The sequence below is a fragment of the Euprymna scolopes genome, chromosome 7 (genome assembly GCF_053919585.1).
Source record: "Euprymna scolopes isolate OS-2025 chromosome 7, ASM5391958v1, whole genome shotgun sequence".
Taxonomy (NCBI): Eukaryota; Metazoa; Mollusca; class Cephalopoda; order Sepiida; family Sepiolidae; genus Euprymna; species Euprymna scolopes.
In genome coordinates, this window is record NC_136488.1 from 170,627,082 (window position 1) to 170,648,580 (window position 21,499).

Below are 21,499 nucleotides of genomic sequence, written 5' to 3' on the forward strand. Positions count from 1 at the left end.
ATTGTTCACTGGCAATAATTTAAACATTTAAAATATAAAATACATATATATGCGTGTACAATATATACTACCGTAAGAATAATAATAATGTTTAACCAAAACAAAAACGAGGGGATATTTTCGTAGAAAAAAATAGAAGAAAATATATATTTTCCAGCCAATAAGAAGGATTAGATTCATCGAACTGCTGTTCTCATCTTGAGTGTGATTTTCACAACGTTTTGATTGATGTAACCTCTGACCTTTGTTATGGGTATCTTGTCAAACTGATGAATCTCTCTTTAAGTGAGAGGGGGGGTAGCATGCTCTCATTCTGTCAGCCATGAATGGGTAGAAGTCTTAAGTATTGCATTTTTAGTATCTCTTGTACTGAGGATTGAACCTTTAACCTCCACAGAAGCATCACATAGAACTGAATTTTACTCAGTACTTTATCTGCTGAACTAGGAGTGTCAGAATTCGCCATTAAAAAAGGAGTGATTATCGTTCGAAGCTTATAACAATATGAATAATGTAATTTAAATCCTAATTTTTTTCAATAAAAGGAGCAAAGACCAAACTTAAAAATAATAAAGGGTTTATCACAAAATATAAAATACTTTTTTTAAAATCGGTTTTCTTTAAAAAAACATTTCACAAAATTCAACGAATTGTAACTTTATCTAAATATAATAAATATATATAAAAATCACTTACCTATATAAAATACTAATCAATGGATGCTTCCATTCTTCATTTATGAGAATTTGTCCATATTTATATTTTATGTATTTTTTAAATAAAAGAATTTTTTCAAACAACTATTTGAAAAACCGCCATTACGTAAACATTAGCCGGTCTTAACGAAGTGGTGTTTCTTCCTGTTTTGAAATACGGATGGACAAAAGGACGTAAATCAACACATAAGCATAAGCCATGAAGCCTTTTGCGTGACGAAATATGTGTCACCGTAGTTAAAAAAAAATCACATTTTACTTATCAGTTTTTGCCTTAAGAAAAAAAAAAAAAAAAAAAAAAAAAAAACACTTGACAATTTTTTTTTTTTTTCTCAAAAGAAATACATGAGTTTTTGATATTTTATTTCTTCTTTATGGAATGATTTTTTTTTTAAATATCTAAAACAAAATTTAAAAAAATTGTAATTCTACAAAATTTTCTGAACAATATAACAAGATTATAAGGTTTCACTTAAAAAAAATAAAAATAAAAAATTCAACATACTTTTTAAAAAAAAGGTTTTAAACTTTGGACTTTACAGGTAAATTTGCAAATAACTTCTTTTTTTTGTTTTAAATTAGCTTATTTTATTTATTGATCTTTTATCTTCAATTTGTGATATATAAATTTGAGGTGAGAAAATTCATTATTTTCATTTGAATAGACATTTCAAAATATGGGGGTGGGTGAATTAAAAAAAAAAAAAAAAACGCTTGTCTAGAATATTATATTCGGTTTATTGGAAAGAGCATAAAATTTCACATTAAACCTGAAAATATTGTAAAAATTGAACCATTAGAAAAATTTTGATAGATTTTTAAAGTTTAAAAATTGAAAAAAATTTGACTTGCAAAATTCAATTGATTTCATTACGTAAAAAACATGGCTGCATGAACGTGCGCAGACACTTTGTAAACACTGTTTTTTTTTTAAATAAAAAATATTTCTATTATTTTTTTTAAACAACTTTAATAGTTTATTTTCGAAGTATATTCCATAAAGAAAATAAACAACCTACTTTTGAAAGCTAAATTACGAGTTTTTTTTATATTTTATTCGCAGTTTTGTGTTAGGGGTGTCAAAAATTCCCAAAAAATTCCGACACACCTATTGCTGCACTACAAATTTTTGCAAATTCCCAAGTTTGACAGAAATATTCCTGAGTTCAACAAGATACACCTGAAGAAGGTCTGAGGTTACATCGATCAAAATGTGAAAATAAAACAAGAACAATAGTTCAGCAAATATTAATAAAGCCTCATCAAAAAAAAATTTAATACATATTTTACAATTTTAACAAGCAGAATCAAATAAAAACAATGTTCAATTTTCATAGAATCAAAGGACTTCAGGATACACTGTGATATCATAATAGACAGTCTCTCCCCCCCCCTACTTATTTTTAATTATTTAACAGCAAATCATCATCATCATCATCACACACTGCAACAAACAGACTCAGATGGCAAACTTTCCAATACTGCTATCATCATCATCAACTATAGTAAAACTGTTCTTATCTACAAGTAGAAGTAACGGTCCTGTCCTATAATAGCAGCAGTTACCTATCCTGCCCACAGCATCAGCAGCTTTTTTTTCCTAAAAACGTATTAATTTCTAATGGAATGAAACTATGTATTTTCATTTTGTTGTTCTCGCATTAATCGCATTTCTTTTTTTTACTTGTTAGCAGGAAATCATTGTCCACGAAACAATTGGCCATTGTCTATCGTCATCCGTGCCACCGTTGCTGCAATAAACTAAATATGTGGTAAGAGTCAGGCAGTTTTTAATGCTGGTGTGGTTATTATGTGATGCGTTCATCCATCTGGATATCTTGAATCAAAAGAATGGAAAAACTTGGAACTAATTCATTAGACAAGACAGCAGTACAGCACAGAGTGGCTTTTTGTGATGATGACCTGTTGACCTGAGAAAAGTGGAGAGTGCGGTTGTGTGATATAAGAAAACGCATGACTTCTAAATAAGGAACAAATGAATAAAAGTTTATATACAAACGTTGTAAGCTTTTTTAAAATTAGCAAATTAAACAATGAACTAGTGACAGGCCAAAAAATAATAGTTATAAAAAAATTTTTTTTAATAGGTCGGGGGGAGGAGGGGGGACAGATCACAAGATTATGATTAAAAGGAAAAGATCACATGACCATGACAAAGCTAGAAAACAAATGTCGAGGATTTTAAAACAACGTCACATCAGGAAATATCTTTACATTAACAATACCACACCTGGCCGAGATCAAAGTGTAGTATCTGTTCTTCAGATGCTGCACTTCAATTTCTTGTTCTCTGTTAGTGGAAGAGAAATCCTTCACGACGGAGACAATTTTTATTTTTGTTCCTTTTCTCCACATTAAAAAACGACCCTGGTGTCTAATTCTGTCCTGTGGGGAGGCATTGTAAATAGGAACAATACCACACCTTTAGATGAGATATTCGAATTCCAAAAATCATTTATAACATATGTACAATCCTCCTACAAATTACATAAAATTTCAAAAACGCAAAAAAAAAAAAAAAAAAAAAAAAAAACTAAGAATTATACTTCACCAGTGTTTGCACTAAATAAAAAAAAATTGTTAAATTACTAACGTAATTTTATTTTACACCATCAGCATCTGGTTTTGGCAATGTGGTACAAGTGTCCCCATGGGCTCGAAGGTGGACAACAACAGGCAATATCTCACACCTTCTCTCTATATTGTTTGATCAAAAGGGCCGATATCAGTTATCTTATTTCCTTTCTAGGAGGTTAGACACAAATCAAGTACAAGTTTGATTAAAGTTTTTTCTGTAGAATAAACTAGATTTGAACTTGGCACCCCCAGGTTTCCATTTTGTCTCATTAACCATTTAGTCATTGTCACTCCCCCCCAAGGGTTGATATCAGTCATGCTGAATGCATAATTCATAACATCAATTCTGATGAACTTATTTCACCATTGTCCATAAACTTAAATTTAACACAATAGCGTTTGACTGCTTCCCAGTTGACTATAACATGGTCGTCTTCAAGTCTAATGTGAATAAATTTCTATTGTTTCCTGCAGTCCTAAACGTGCTGCATCAGAATTGTGTGAATGAACATGTATCACTGTCACATTTTTAGAGTTCTGTATTGTCTAACTATTGTGACGTTCCTAAGTTTTATGCATTCCCTAATTAGCTTGGTAACCTTTGTCTATTGCTAACGATTTTTATGACCATGGCTTAATAAAGTTAAAAAAAAAAAAAAAAAAAAATTATCTACAAAGTTGTAGTTTCTAGGGGCTCAGAGTTAAACCTGCATACCCGTACATATAATCTGAAATGACATTACCCTGGGGACTTGGATAAATATATTTCATTTTGATCAAAGTGTTAAACATTATCATGGGAGGTCAGTGTTTGTACTTAACATTTTATTTTATTTAAAAAGATTTTATGGGTACATAATTTTATAAAACATCTGAATAATACTGGCCACAGTGTCTTATCAATCGTTAAGAGTTTGTTTTTTATATACAGTAGAACCCCAAGATACGACATTGAAAATTAGTAACAAAATACAAGCCGCGTGTGCGTGGTCTCCCTTTGGTGCTGCATGTGAGATGACGCCACAAAAAATAGTGAAGAAACGATGAATGCGAGAAGTGTGAAGGGCCAACGTTGCCTTCACATTTTGGCCAAGTTTAAGAAAAATCTATGGATGGAGCAAAGGTTAGGGGGTAAAAAGTGTCATTTTTTTTCATTTTGGGGCATTTGTGACCCCTTTTGAGCTCCTAGGAATGCCGAATCCCAGTGAAAATGACCAGTGCAGTTTCATGCCTTAAGACATGTATATCTGAATTTTGGACCCCTTTTGAGCCCCTGGGGATGCCAAATCCCAGTGTAAATGGATAACGGTGCAGTTTTTAGCATGAAAAGTCCCTGGAGATGTGAACCAGAATTTTGCCAGGGTCACCCATACTGGATTTATATTAAAAACAATGGGCTCCACATTTTGTTTCAGAAAAATCTAATGGATGGATCAAATGTTATGGGGCAAACGTTTCATTTTTGGCCATTTTGGATCATTTTTTGCCATTTTGGAGTTCCTAGAGCACAATGGGAATTTTCGCAAATTTTTTTTTTACTGTGTACATTTATTTAATGTAATACTATTTGTGGCAAAATTTCAGGAAAAACTAATTGACGGTTATCTGACAATCGTCTGGACCGATCGAAGCCACTGAAAACATAGGTCCCTCTCCAATAAATCAGAGGACCAATACAGTATATAATGCACATGTATATTATAAATAACACTGTAAGGCAGGACAAATACCATAACCAGGGTCCAGAAAAACATTCCACATCGTAACCTGAAAAAAACGTTCTACGGCCACCGTATCCCGGGGTTCTACCGTACTTTAACCATTAAAGAAAAATTTGACAACGAAAGGAAACTAAAATACACTTCTGATACCCTTTTTTTCTCCTTAGCTTTTGTTTAATTTATGTTTTTTAAAAATTGAATTAGAATTAAAGAGAAAAAAGAAAAAAATTAAATATTGTTAGAGAAAGCAGAAGCAGTAAATTATGTTATCTGTCTATCTAATTATATATGTATCTCTCTATATAATTATCTTATGTCAGGTCATGTCATGCGCTACTGGTACCATGTAACCCAGTACTACCTGCCTCATGGTCGGGTCACCGGCGACTAAACTGGTTCCCCCACCAGACTTGTTTGGTGAGGAGGGCGGCTAGTCTCCTTGAAGGATTAAAAACAAGACCTTCCAAAAGGCGAATGAACTCTTTTTCTGGGTCAACAGCCAACTAGCACCATGTATATTTGTGTGTGTGTGTGTGTGTGTATATGTGTATTGGGGTGGAGAGGGCTCCCATAAGCCGTGGTGAAGGCAACCTTTCTAGGAGAAGCAAATCTCTGATTTAAAAAACCATAAAGTGGAAGACCATTACCCACATTAAGCTGGTCTGCAGTTTAATTTGTTGCTGGCTATCTTGCTCTTGCTTGTTACTGGATCTCAACATTTTGAACCGAGAGAGAGACTTAGCTGTCGTACAAAGCTAAGACTCTGTAACATCATATTTGTATAGATACTTCCTCAGGCATTTGGGCTCATGGATTTTAAATGTCTGAGGGAGTGGCACTCGTCTGATAAGACGTTGCAATCATCATATAATTATCTATCTATCTAGTGATGAGTGGACAACAGAGATTGGAAGTCATGTTTTGACATGTCAAACTCTGTGACTGGTCAAGTTTGCACTGGAAGATATGAACGGAGACTGGAAGTGATGTGTCACATGCCACATGTTCCGGTTTGCACAAGTATCGTGGAGTTGGATTGGAGATATCGATAGAACAAGATGGGTTAAGAAACTCTCCCTATGAGAGAGACTGGGAGGTCTCAGAATGGAGACAGAGAAACCACAAGCCAAGATTCACTCCAGTTCTGTGACGAAATGCCTGGGAGTGAATAAAAATATATAAAAATAATCATTCGTCTTGGGTCCGTCTTGAAGCGTCTTTGTTACAACAGGTTCCAGCTCCCCCAAAGAAGAATGACGAATCCCCCAGGCAGGGCCAACAAATGGAGGCGGCCAACAGCAGAAACAGGTATGTCGTCAACGTGTATGTGTATTATGTTCTGACACACACCAACACCACTAGATGAGACAAATCACGCTACAATAGACATTTAAACGAGGACAGAGACATACATACATATGATCCGTTTATGATAAGATACAGACGTTTATTAGTGACACGGATACACATTCAACTATATTAACAAATATAGAATCCCTCCCCGACACAAATACGTCACAAACACCATCATAACCATAATATAGTTTAAGTTTATTTTAGTTTCCTTTCGTTGTCAATTTTTGTTCTTTAATAATGTACAGTTAAACTATATGTAAAAAAAAAAAAAAAAAAAAAAAACTCGACAATTGATAATAATGGCACTGTGTCCAATATTAATCAGATGTTTTATTTCTATTTGAAAAAAATAAAAACAAATATTAAGGGAGTTTGAATCTTACAACAGGAACATGTACAGTTTTTCATTAATTCCCAGGAAACGCTGGGTCTGCCTCAAATTATTTAAAATCTATAAATTTAGCAATGTGTATTTTGGTTAATGCAGTTATTTACACCCTCTCCCACCCAACATGGGCCCCACCCTAAAATTAAATCTATAAAATGTACGGCGGACCTGTACGAGAGTGCTCACCCCCTGAAAAAATGTGTTTTTCAACTCCCCTCCCCCATTCTTAGGGGGTGGGCACTCTTGTACAGGTCCACCTTTTATATTTGTTTAAAAAAAAAATTATTAAAAAAAAGCTACATTATACAGTGTTGGTCATCGGTACCTTAACATTTGTTTCTCAGATGGGGAGGGGGGGCATCCTTTGGAACTTGTGCAGTTTACGGACTATTCTAATTTTTAGATAGAATTTTAAAGTGATATTCAATGTTTACGTTATGTTTTATTTTTAGATTAAAGTACAGAATAGTTCAAATGTCCTTGTAATATTAAGAATGGCTTTCTAAATATTGGAATCGTGATGTTATTTTAACACGGTCCATAAACTACACAAGTACTAAAAAAAAAAAAAAAAAAAAACATGAAGATTTTTTTTTTTTTCGTTTGATCTATTTTCCATTCCCATTTTTATATTGACTGTTGTCCAGATTAAAACAAGCCACCATGTTGGGATAAGCCGATTTTGTTGCGTATTTATTTAAAAGTTTTTGGGGTTTTTTTTTTTTTGTTTGTTTGTTTTTTTTGTAAATTTGTAGTTTTGTTTACCTACTGTGAGGTCAGTTAATCATCTGCTATTTTAAAGCGTTACATTTCAGATTCATTAGTTTAGTGGTTAACTTTCCAAATTGTTAGGTGAAAGTATAGAATAGTTTAAAAACCAAAACAAAACGCCTACCCATGTTAAGAATGGCTTTTCTAAATAATGTTATGTATATAATGTTTTTATTATTATTATTTAGAATAAGCATTAACATAGTTTGTTTGTTTTTTATTTTACATAATTTACCTAATCTGCACATTCACCTCATAATTTAATAAACAAAAGATACCGTAACAATTGGAGTAAAAACGAAGCAACAATCGCAAGTGAAGTAGTAACAAGAATCTTAAAAGATAACTTTTATCTGTTGACATGTACAAATTTTTGTCTAAAAAGATACAATTTTTATCATCTTATTAGTTAGGAAAATTACCGAAGAAAAATTTAATATGGGGAAGGGTAACCGGAAGTGAAGTGGAGACAGGAATCGTAAAGATAACTTTTTTTTTAATTTCCATTCGTATCTTATAGATGTGGTTTATATTTGGTCAATTTTTACGACGAGTCCCAGCAGCGTACCCCAACCAAACCACCCCATGTTAAGAACGGCTTTCAAGGTGTGTGTAGGGGGGGGGTAATTCCGAAAGCCGTTCTTAACATGGGGTGATTGACATATTGAAAGTGAAAAAAGGTGTGGACTTGTCTGAAATCAAAACAATCATAAAAGAACAATCTAGAATTAAAAACGTGGCAATTAACATAAAACGGAATTAAAAAAAAAAAGTAAAATATTTTAAAGTCGTCGTTTTTAAACAAAAACAATTTTCATTTCTGTTGTCAATAATTTGTTTTTGGGGTGCTTATAATGGGGTGGGGCAGGGGCACGTCGTAAAAATTGACCTTAACGAGAATTGTACAAGTTATTGTCTGATCTCAACTTGTAAACTCTTGGTTGGTTGGTTGTTTTTGTTTTACGACATATCAACCCTTTTCATGTTATTTACTGCCGAATCCAAAGATTTAAGAAAATTTTTTTAATAGAATATATTTGTTGTTTTCAAGTCGGATTCTATTTAACCCATAGTTGGGATCCTAACACTCCGGGTCAGAGTGGACCTGAGAGCAATGGCAATTAAAGGGTGGCTCCAGCTCCACACTCCTGGAAAATTTCATCAGTATGCCCTGTATTTAAGAATTCAGGTGATCGCTCATCCCCCTCTCAGTACAGGCCAATAAGTCTCCTGTGCGTCATGAGTAAGTTGCTGGAATCTGTGTTAAATACAGAAGTAATCAACCATCTCAACAAAAATAACCTTCTTAGTGACACTCAATATGGTTTTCGTTCTGCTAGATCTACAGCAGATGTGCTTACAGTTATATCTCATAGGATTAGCAAATCTCTCGACGGAGGCAACCTTTCTAGGGCAATTGCCCTTGACATATTTAAGGCCTTTGATAGGGTATGGCATAAAGGTTTACTTCATAAGATCTCTTGCTATGGTATTGCTGGAAATGTCTTCTCAATTATTGAATCATTTCTTTCTGATAGGTTCATAAAAGTAGTAGTTGAGGGGCAAAAATCAGAAGCTCACAGTATTAATGCCGGTGTCCCTCAGGGGTCCATCCTGGGCCCAACTCTTTTCCTGATCTACATTAATAATCTTCCAAATCACATCCTTACATCATTTGTAGACATTTATGCTGACGACACTACCATTTATGGTAGCACATCTAAGACAGTAAATGACCAAGTTCTCTCCAATTCTCTCTCCTCTGATCTTGAGCACGTAGTAAAATGGGGTAAGAAGTGGCTGGTTACTTTTAATGCATCTAAAACCAAGCTTCTCTCTTTACATCATCAACATTCTAATCCACATCTGGCATCAATTGAAATGAATGGCTCTCGTCTTCAGGAGGCCTCAAGTTTTGACAAGCTTCTTGGCTTGACCATTACTCCTGATCTTAAATGGAACACGTACATCAAATCTGTTGCCAAGGCCGCTGGAAAAATGGTGGGATCTTTCTATCGATCCGGTAGATATCTCACTGCTGATGCTATTCTCTATCTATATAAGAGCCAGGTACGTCCAAGGATGGAATACTGTTGCCACATCTGGGCAGGAGCTGCTAGAAAGGACTTGTCCTGCCTTGATAGGGTTCAAAATAGACTTCGTAGCCTCGTAGGAGATGTCCTTTTCTCTTCTTTGCAACCTCTGTCTCACAGAAGAGATGTTGCGAGTTTGTCTCTGATGTATCGTTATTTTCATGGAAAGTGTTCGACTGAGCTTCAATCTATGGTCCCCCCTCGCCAAACTTTCACGAGAAACACTCGTCTAGCTTCTTTTTTTTTTTTTTTCTTACACAGTGATCACCACTTATCAAGGCCTGGAAGCCACTCAGGAATAAGGGTTATTGCAAGTACATTAAGTTAGTGAGGAGATTTGCTGAAGTGTTTACTTAAGGGGGCGGTTCATTAGGAATTTGTTAACATTGGGCTTGAAGACATCCAAGTTGTAGCCCGGAGGGAAGCAGGCAGACGGAACAGAGTTCCACAGGCGTGCAGTTCTAAGAAAGAAGCTTTGTTCATGGAATCCGCGTTTTGATTTAGGCACAGATATAGAGTGGGGGAAATTTTTCACAACTGTAAACACTATCAATAATTCCCCCCACTCTTTATCTGTGCCTAAACGTAGATTCCATGAACAAAGCTTCTTTCTTAGAACTGCACGCCTGTGGAATTGTCTTCCGTTTTCCTGCTTTCCGGCTGACTACAATATGGTTGTGTTCAAGTCTAACGTAAATAAGTTCTTGATGAACCGTTCCATATAAGTTATCAAATTTACCAAATTTTCATTACTAATGATTACTATATTGTCCAATTTCTACTGTACACTCTTTAACCCTTATCCTTGAGTGGCCTCTTGGCCTTGATAATGTGGTGATGCCTATGTAAAAAAAAAAAAAAAAAAAGCTCGCAAGCCCGGGCCTCGCCACTGGATATAGTTAAAGGTCATATCCAAGACTTTATAAAAAAAAAAAGCGAAATGTAAAAATAGTGCTTTTATAAAACTTTTTGTCGTTATTAGCGGATTACTTCATACAAATCTCGGTACTCCTGCAGTATTTTACCCACCGATTTCACGATCTTAGCCGAGCGTTGACGAACGCTTTCGGCGTTAACGCCGACGAAAGCCGAGAATTCGGAGCTACGGTGCAAGAACGCTAAAAGTATGTGAATAATAGCAACAACATTACAAGGAAAAGATATTACAGACACACAACAAAATGGATAAAATTAATACAAAAAATTTGGATAAAATAAATCACAAACACTTACCGTAAGTTTTTTTTTAAAGTAAAATAAATTTATTTTGTTGAATATTTATTTTTTTTTTTTTTTGGTTCATTTTGTTTTCCGATAGCTTTTTTTTTGGGGGGGGGGGGGTAAGCAACAGTAATAAACACTTCAATGTTTTTTTTTGCTTGTTTGTTTTTAACAAAACGTTATTAAACAGTAACAACAATGTTTTTTGTTTGTTTTTTTTCCCCCCCAGTAATGTTTGTAGGGGGGGGGACAACAATTACTGTTTATCTTTAGTTCCGACTGGAAGATTTTCTACTGACTGTAGAGAGGCAAAGTAGGGAGCAAAGGGTTTTCAGAGGATGTGGAAAGAAGCTCCTTCCCAACCGGGTAGCCTTCCGCGATTTGATTTATTATGGAGACAAAAGGGTTGTGTCCAAATTTTTGTCTCCACATAAATTCGTATAAATATGTTTCCAACAGCTCCCGTTTTTTTTTTTTTTTATCGCTAAATTAAATAGCTGAAATGAAAGGCTGTGTATTTTTACTTTGAACAATAAAATAACTGAAATGAAACGCTATGTGTGTAATTTCAATGAAAATTATTCGTCTGCTGCGCGTTCGTTTGAAGCGCCCTGATTGGCTGATAGAGTATCGTACCGCTCGCCATGTTCCGGCGTTTTCCGACGGATGTCGATCAACGCTCGGCTAAGATCGTGAAATCGGTGGGTAAAATACTGCAGGAGTACCCAAATCTCAGCAGGGCTCGAAAGCAGTTCTTAACATGGGGCGGGGGGGGGGGGGTATTCCGAAAGCCGTTCTTAACATGGGGCGGTTTGGGGGGGGGGGTTATACTAAGCTGGAGCAGATCGTAAAAAAATAAATAAGCAAAACTTTTTTTTTTACGTCATGTTCCGAGCAAAGTCGATCGGAAGCGAAGTTCACAATGCACAAGTATTCAAATTAAAAAAAATATATATCGTAAAACTTGAATTTAACTTGAAAATAGTATTTTTTAAAATTAGCACGGTAACATAAGTGCATAAACACAAAATTAATATAAAAATTTAGTAACTTAATTTAATAAAACTGTTGTGGACATATTGGAAGTGAAAAAAGGTGTGGACTTGTCTGAAATCAAAACAATCATAAAAGAATAATCTAGAATTAAAAACGTGGCAATTAACATAAAACAGTGAAGTAAATAAAACGTAAGATATTTTAAAGTCGTCGTTTTTAAACAAAAACGATTTTCATTTCTGTTGTCAATAATTTGTTTGTTTGTTTGTTTTTCAAAACATTCAAAAATGTTAGAAAGATCGAGAAAAACACGAACGTTTGTTATTGTTAACACAAATACATAACAGACATTAAAACTGTTGCTAAACAAACTTTTCATGGCTTTTAATTATCAAATTTGAAATCAGCAGATTTTAGTTTTGGTGATAAATAATATATTTACTTACCTTTCGCCAGCGTATACTAATACGCCGTTGTTGTAATGTGCGGAATTGAGCGACATTTTGGATGTTTTCGTTAACATGCAACGAAAAAACTCCAGAAATGACGCAAAAAGATTACTTAAATCACGTGACCGGACCGGAAGTATGTGAACCGGATGTTATTGATAAGATTTATTTAGCAATGCATGTCGGGACCGATGTTGACAATTTAGTGTTTTTTTTTGTTTTGTTTCCCCTCCCCTTTCTTTTGTGTGGGTCAGATCTTATCAAATTTCGGGGGAACAACTCGGAGATGAGGGTTAATGAGTGTAAGAGGCAAATGTCTACGAAGTTGTCCCGCCCCCTTTCTCTAAATTCCATAAGTTTCACTTTAAAAAAAAAAAACATTTTTCGGTTAATCTCATCATTTCAGATTTAAAAATATTTTGCAAAAAATAATTTTTTTTTTTTTTTTACTTTTATAGTAGGAGATCAGTTTTCAATTATAACAATCTACTAAATTGAGCACCCATTTTCTGGTCATCTAGTAAAAAGAAAAATGGGGACTCTCACGTAACCGGTGAATATTCCCGTCTAGAAAAGGGATTATGAAGAGACCAGCGAGATGACGTGGTTGATATAAAGAGAGAGAGAGGGGGGAGGGGATACGAGAGTTCCTTCGTAACCCCTTTTTTAAACGGGAATATTCACCGGTTACGTGAGAGAGTCGACATTTTCTCTAGATGATGTCCAGAAAGTGATAAGTGATGATATGGATCCCAGGCGAAGTTGATCGACCTTGCTGGTTGATTCTCAATAATTATTTACTGTTAATGGCGAAAGTTTTATTCCCAGACAATACACTGAAAAAACAAAAACGGTCACCCAGGTGAAATGGGTGTTTTTGATGAGTTAATGAAAGATAGATTCTTGCAGTGAAACTAATATTTTCTGATGAATGGAAAGGCTGATTTAGTTTGGAAAAGAGGAAAAGAAATTATAAAATTAGAATTTCTATGTGTGAGAGGGGAGACCAACACTCCATATTGAAGAGGAAGATAGCATATGATTATTAGAAGAAGAAAAAGGGGAAGATCATATAGAGAAAAGTCGTTGAAGTAGATATAGTAATCTCTTCTTTTCTTTTTTTTGAACAAAGAAATCACCACTTATCAAGGTCCAGAGGCCACTCGAGGATAAGGGTTAAAGAGTGTACAGTGGTCAAAAGGACAAGATCATAGTAATCGTTAGAAGTATAGATTTGGTAAATTGCATTACTTAAGGGGAACGGCTCATCAAGAACTTGTTTACATTGAACTTGAAGACGGCCATATCGAAAGCCAGTAAACGAAAGAGAGTTCCACAGGTGTGCAGTTCTAAGAAAGAAGCTTTGTTCATGGAATCTACGTTTAGGTTTAGGCACAGATAAAGAGTGGGGGAAATTATTAATCGCAGTAAAAGAGGAGATAAATAAATTATCAATAAATTTTTCAGGCGGCTAAGAGTTTCCTTCATAGTTCCTGGCAAATCCATACTAGTGCCGGTCACAATGTGTGTGTGTGTGATGATTGCTGCATCTTTCCAGATGATCACTGTCACATTGAGTTCTCCCAATCTCGTCGTCCATGCCATCTCAGATGACACTGCGCTCCCACCGCAGATTTGCACATCTTGAAGCAGACGTAACATACAAATTGAGCAATTTCCACTGAGTTGACTTCCTCTGGAGGTTGAAGGGTATTCCTGTGAACAATCACATGTCTTCTCAGACCAACAGTAGAATTGCAAACTTTGCTGCATATTAAACAGATCATTTGGTTCAGACTAATAGGTGCAAAGTTGACCTGAACAGGAGTTTTGTGCGACTTAAGGTGGTTGACGTAGCCAGCTTTTGACAAAAGCACTCGTTCACAAATGTCGCATTATCAGCTCTGTGTGTCATGGTTAAGACCGTCAATAAAACCTTTGCGAAACTCTCGCTTCAGATTGCTGTGGGCCTGCTTTCTTTTCTCTAGAGCATCACAACTTTCATGTACAAGCTCTCGCCATTTCTGCGTTTGTAGAGTAAGTTCTTCACACGTGTCGATGTGGATTGGAATATTTTAACCAATTAATTATTATTATTGTTAATTATTTTGTCTAATCAAAATGTCCGGGTTTTTTTGGGGGGAGGGGGTTCCAGCAAATATAACCGAATTTCATTCCAAATTTCTTGTTTATAAACGACTTTTTAAATACATACAAGTCGTCCAAATCGCATTTTAACACGTTCATTTGACGATGACAAAGAAAATCCAACGAATCCCCTTGTGAATAACAACAAAACAAAAAACAAAATTGTTCGACTCACTTCATCATATCTTCAACCTTCGCAGTTTGATACGACTCATTAAATTCTGCCTTTGGCAATGCTTTCAATTTTCAACGCGACTTAATTTTCTAGGTTCGATGTGAATCATTTAAAATTTCCCACTTTCATCTCGGCCACATCGACTTTATATTTAAAGCCGAAATAGCTTCTAATCAAAAAAAAAAAAACCCGGACTGGATTCTTGGCGACATTCTCCACTCTAACACGTTCAGTCCAGTTCTCGAGAACTCAACTCGACTCAACTCAATCCTGACCTCTTCACTACTCGCCTTATATTGTCTCATTCATGCAAATTAAGATGCAATCGAACCTGCTGATTTGTCGCCTTTCTGTGTCCCATCAGGTTTCGACTTCACACACGCCACCCTTAGCAGTCCGCCTTTTTGACTGTAATCACACCAAAATTTTCCCTACATTTTGTTTTCTCATGTTTTGAAAGTTATTCGGTTTTTCACAGATATCAACAAACCAGACTTTCAAGCGACAAGGATTTTCAGCTAAATGGTAACCTATCTTGGGAGAAGAAACTACTAGCAACAACCAGCAAGTGAAAACCAACCTTGGAGATGTCCCACAGAGCAAATGTACTGTTTTAGTATCTCCAAAAATCTGTTAGTGTGGAAATTGTGTTGCCACACAGACTTGCTGACTCCATTTGTTTGAATAATAACTCAAACCAAAACCAGGAAAAATAGCTTCAGCTGAGAGGATATGAGATTAATAATAATATTTTGATACTAATACTGTTTTGCTAAGAAAACCATGTAATTCGAGAGAATGGTAGTGAGTATTGTTTTGAATTTTTTGTCAGGGCGGATATGAACTCAGGATCAGGGTTTCAAAGTTTGCTCAGCATGAAAAGCCTTCAATGAAAAGTTACTTAATTAATATGCACATGTGACTTTACCAAATAGGCCAATCCGGGTAAATTTGATTCTGACAATGAAGGGGGGGGGGTGATTGGTTGAATAGGACTCCAGACCTCGTCAGCCCTACCCCACTCTCTGACTATAAGATGGCAGGGACAAATTTATTGCAAATTCACAAAACAAATCAGTTTTTTATTTGCTGCATACAATTGTTTTAGCATAGCACCAAGATATTTGTGATGTTCAGAATGTATGAATTTTTTTGATGAAAATATTGTTTTTATGACTAAACATTTTTTAATGAAAAAAAAAGAAGCTGAACTTGCTCTCAGCTGCTAACACCTTCTACCCTATGCTGGCCAGTAACCCCCACTCTCACTGACAACCAGGCGACAGGAATATTAAAAAAAAAAAGATAGAGAGAAACAAGCAAAATCGTTTGTCACAAATAGACTTTTCCTTTTTTTAAACTGTCTGTCACATTTCTGTAAATATTTGCGTTGTTGAATTTAATTCCACTGAAGTGCCAGGAACAGGTTGTGGCTCATGGATCTAAAAGAAATGCAGCATGGCACATGTGCACACCTATTTCCCTGGAGACTTTGAATTGTTTGCCTCTGTTGTTTTTTTTTTCTAATTTGCGGACTACTTGTGAGAAAGGACTAACTGGAATCACGCAGCAAAACCTGTCATCATATGGGCAATCAAGTCCAATCTGCTGAACTTTTTGGGGGGTTCCGAAATCAGAACCAACTAGAACTGCACTTACAAGCCGGGGAATACTTCTTGGAGTCTTCGTTGGGTTAAAAGTGAAAAGCGTTTGCAAGGAAATAAAAATCACACATGGGTGCAAATTTACAACCGTTTAATTAGGAGGTGACGGTGCTCCTGCAAGATATGTTAGGAATTCAAAGTGGACAAATAAAAGGAGACAGAATTTTTTGCTTGAGAGTCGGGTTTGTTTTGGACGTCAGATTGTTCACGTGCATTTCTGAAAGGTGTGGTTTATCTCTCGTGTTGTCAGGGAAGAGAAGAAATATGGACTTTTGCTATTATTGATGTTACAAGCAAATTTTATTGGTGGTGAAAGAAATCTAAACAAATCTTTCTCAGGTTTTGACACCATAACCAAACACATTAAAAAAAGAAAATGTCTGCCAAACTGTAAAAGTTATTTTAATCAAAAAAAAAAAAAAATCTTTTAATTCTTGTACAAATTAAGCATCTTACACGTTTTTAATGTCGTTTCCCAGTGTGCTTATAGACCTACCCACTCATCCCCACCCTAGTCAGAAAGGGGCTCTTTATGAAACATTACAGTGGACCAATTCAGTTTGTCATCATCATCTTGTCGACACATTATAAATAGTCAATTCAGTAACAAAGAGAAATCCTTCCTAGCAGATTTAATGATGCTTTATTGCATATTTTCTGATAAAAAAAAAATAAACAAATAAAATTTGAATTTTACTTTTGTACAAAAAAAACGTCTCAGTTTTATGGTTCCAGAAATCCGTAATTTCCTTATGGATGCAAACTCTAATTTACTCTGGACTTTATGTGATGACAATTCATCCTGTGATCATGGAGGGGATGAAATGTATAGTTAAAAGAGTTATCTTCTCCTGATTCAGGAATTACAGATGAGATATCTGCCTTAAGTACAAGAAGTACAGAGGAGTTATCTGCCCTGGTACAGAAATTAATAGAAAAGTTATCTGCCCCTAGTACAGCAAGTACCGAGATGGTTATCTGCTCCTTATAATCTGTATATATAAAAGCGAAAATGTGTGTTAACGTGTGTGTGTATATTTTTGTGTATGTCTACCAAAGGCTTTTTTCGACGGGCTTCTCAGACGGCTCACTCCTTCTTAAAACTTTTTATATGCTGTCTAAATCATAATATCTATGAGTTATGATTGGGGGGTCGTGTCTACTTTTAATTTGCTCAACTTTAACGTGCTATTTTCAAGATTTTTTTCAATCGCCGTGTTTTCGTTACACTGTTCAGTATAAAAAAAGCGAAAACTGGCTTGCAGCTGCGTCATGTTTCAAGGTCAAACATCACGCGACTTAACTTTCTTGCACCTGTCAATTTCACTTTATTAACGTTAACTTAAGACACTTATCACTTCCTTTCCCCTTGTGGCCGAGATGGTTAGGTTGCAGGGTTTTTTCCATTTCGTTTCCACCTTCGCGTCAAGGCTTCGGGGTTCAAGCCTTTTTCTTTTACACCTCCAAACACCCGGACAACGTTTTTTTTTGTTTTTTTTTAAATGGGGTTGTTTTGATCTACCCTCTCTCAAAACACACACCTCCAAACCCCTGGGCAACGCCGGGTACCCCCCGCTAGTTATATATAAAAGAGATGGGAGCAGCCATTTTGTTTTTTTAGTATTACTTTCTAAAAGTAGGGTTTTTTTTGCTTCATAAACCGTGTTTTCTTACACATTTTCTGATTGGTTGAAAAATAAACACAAACAAATTTGAACTTGGGAGTTTGCTTTTGCATAAAAAAATAAAGGATAACTTTTTTTACTAAAGAAATTCATAATTTCCTCATGGGTATAAACTCTGGACTTTACCTTTTCTATGAATTATTGGAAATGATCCATTAATGTGCAAAACTGGAATGAATTTCTATAAATTTCGGAAAATCTTTAATTCATAAATAAGAACTGCATCAATGTCAACGGAGGTAAAACTTTTACAACAAGAAAAATAATATGTTGACTCAAAGTATCTTTATATACAGCTTAAGACAACAGCCATTTTTCCCCCTTTGTCACAAACATCACTCATGGAATGTAAGAGGCTATTAGACATGAACTTGGATATTTTATTAAAAAAAATTAAATCAACAAAATATGTCCATTGTTTTTAATACAATTTGATCAGCAATAATATTATGCATTGATTCTTATTTTTTTCTTGTTGTTTCATTTAAATATCTGCATTTTATTTAATTTTTTTTAACAAGGTTTGTGATTTTTTAAGAACAAACTTTTCAGCACTGTATGTAAAAGTACAAATATGCATAAAAATTTGGTACAAAAATATTAAGTGATTTTTTTTATATGAGTTTTGATAATTTGGACAACTGTTCTCATCTTGGTTGTTAATCACAACGTTTCTGCTGATTTAATAAGTTTGTTTGTTTGTTTGTTTGTTTGTTTTTTTGTTATTGTAGCGAAATCTGACAGCCAAAAAGCTGAGTTTTCATTAAAAAACAATGATAATTATTTACTTTATGTCAATTCCAACAATAATGTTATCTACCAACTGTCATATCACAACTAGTTAAATATTTCTGGTGTATTACACAAAACATGTATTTCATGATTCAACAAAAAATTCATTTCAGCCATGTTTGTTTTATTACGTGTAACGTAAAAAAAAAAAGAAAATAATTCATAGTTTGAATTGACCTAAGTTTTTGACTGAATTATCTCCCCTGTTAATATGTGCACTTTCAGTTATTATATTCATTTCTTTGAAATCTATTTTCTTTGATAATTAATTTTTTAGCTTATTGTTTTTCATAACTTTTGGATATTTTCATTACTGCGACATAAAAATTCAGTAGATACCATTGGTTTCACTTCAAATTCAATATTTCAATTTTCGAATTTCGCTACAATAACAAAAAAGAGCCGATTTAACATAATTTTGAATTGAACCATTTATTTAATCCATGGAGGTGGATTGTTCTTGTTCTGTCATATAGAATTCCAAGTTTGAAAAGACGCACTGCAAGAAGGTCGGAGGTTACATCGGCCAAAACACAAAAATAACAAGATGTGCAATCCGAATAATACAAAAATATAAAATTCAACGTTTTGAGAGTCAAATCAAGAATTAAGGTTCCAGTTGTACGGCAGATGAGTAATTGTGATTTTTTCGCCATCCATCACTTTTTTCAACTTCTGTTGTTTATCGCTCGACCCCATTGCGTTGTGGATCCACGTTAACAGCTGAAATAAATAAAATATATACACGAGTGAGACCTGTGGAAAAATCTACAGTTTAATAAAAAAAAAAAATAGATTTTAATATCATTTTTCCTAGATGATCTTTGACCCATTGGGTAAACATTGCACATAAGATCGATAGTCACGTTAGACGACATTCATGTACAAATAATGAGAAGTTTTGTTTTTTACTAGAGAGTCACTGCTGTTGAGAAGTTTTGTAATTTTAATTGGAGCACATATTGGAGTAGGTGCTAATGTGATTGCAAGAGTTAAGAGTGGATGGAATAAGTTCAGGTAACTTCTGTCATTACTAACCAGCAGAGCATTACCAATGTTGACCAAGGAAAGACCCTATCAGGTATGTATGCAGTGTAATGTTGTATGGAAGTGAAACTTGGCAATCTGCCATAGTAATCGGTGATTAAAAATAGACTGTCAGAAATCTAATATATAAAACTCACTATGTCTGTCTGTCTGTCTGCTTCCATATTTTCAAACTCTATCTCTTCTAAAACTAAAAGTCGCAGAGCAATGCTAGGGGCCTCAAATGATTGGAGTTTTTATGGATCGTTCTTACATGTGTTTTTTAGCCTGTTAAAATAGTTTTTAATGGTTAAAATAGTTTTTAAGGGTTAAAATAGTTTTTAAGGGTTAAAATAGTTTTTAAGGGTCAAAAAGAGGGCAAAATTAAAAAAAAATTGTTATACATTTTGTACATTCATCTTAGTTTATTTTTAACCAGTTCATATGCCTGTCACGTTGGTACAGTGGTAACGTCACCAGCTTTGAATGCTAAAGTTTTGCTTTCGGTTTCGATTCTAACTGATGGCACCCAAATACTTTTTTTTTACTTTTGAAATCACGACTTTATAATAATATTTCCGAAATCTGGACAAATTAAAATATCATATTTAAGCGGATTTTACAACCGGGCAAAGCTGGGTGCCAACCACCCCGACTAGTAATATTAAATTTATGACCGGTTCATTGTATTTGCTAGACTGATACAACAAAGAGATTATGGATATAGTGGAAGATCCTGACACCCCTTGAAAATGGATTACTCCATCTATAAAAGATACTAACAAATGGTAACTAATAGAAGGAAGCAAATAAATCTTGATAGCCGATGACATTCAAGAAACATTCGAGTGTCAATTTCTTATTTGGTGCATTGTCATCGTCATCCTGAGTCGCATCTTCTGCTTGATGCAGATTGAGAACCCACATGAATTATTTTTCGCCATTCCTTCTGGCAAGTTGGTTGACGGACGCCCAACTATTATTGAGAGATGTCCAATCAAAAACATTCTCTCTCCATCTCCTTGGCTTTTCTCTTTGCCTTCTAGCATACTCTCAAAGCATAAGGCCAGTGGTTGATCGTTTGACAGGACCAAAAAGTTTAAGGGTTTTCCTTTTGATTTTCATCAAATAGAGGGGGTAGGGAAGTAGTTTGATGAAGGGTATATTTTTTTTTTCGATCAGGCAATCTCTCATAATGAAACGCATTACGTGATTTTGAAACACCTCAATGTGATTGGCTAGTTGCTTAGTCATGTGATACAATCAAGGCCATATAAATTGCTTTGTACCATTGTACAATAAACTTGTTATAACATACTCTGTGTGTTGAGTCTCATTTCATCTGATTATTTTATACTGATTATATTCCAGATGTGGGATCAGAATTATGAATCGAAAAAAAATCAGAACTATTGGAATCGGTATCAGAATAATTTTAGTCTAATTTCCTATTCTAAAAACGATCCTTTTAATTTTTTATTTAAAACTACATTTTCTATTATTGATAAAATGTTAGATACTGATTGATTTTAAATTACAATAAACACTAAATACATACACACATACTAAGGATTCTCTGCACAGGGTTTTCAAGACAACCTGGGATGGGGATACTTCCCCCTACATGTAAACCTTTATTAAATATTAAAAATATCATAGTATTAGAGGCCCCAAAAAATCATATCAGTATGACTAACCTG

At 34.7% G+C, this 21,499-nt stretch overlaps 2 protein-coding genes across 2 annotated transcripts in view; both read right to left on the reverse strand.

The window, feature by feature from the left end:
- Positions 1 to 12,488, reverse strand: part of LOC145280139 (WW domain-binding protein 2-like) — a 50,011-nt gene extending 37,523 nt beyond the window's left edge. The window contains exon 1 of the mRNA XM_080131904.1: positions 12,307 to 12,488. Coding sequence (XP_079988030.1) covers positions 12,307 to 12,383 — 77 coding nt within the window. The 5' untranslated portion in view covers positions 12,384 to 12,488. The remainder of the gene's footprint in view (positions 1 to 12,306) is intronic.
- A 5,852-nt stretch (positions 12,489 to 18,340) lies between these two features.
- The window catches only part of LOC145280137 (uncharacterized), a 58,951-nt gene continuing 55,792 nt past the window's right edge, over positions 18,341 to 21,499 (reverse strand). Inside the window, exon 10 of the mRNA XM_080131902.1 lies at positions 18,341 to 19,496. Within this exon, the coding sequence (XP_079988028.1) occupies positions 19,374 to 19,496 (123 nt within the window). The 3' untranslated portion in view covers positions 18,341 to 19,373. The remainder of the gene's footprint in view (positions 19,497 to 21,499) is intronic.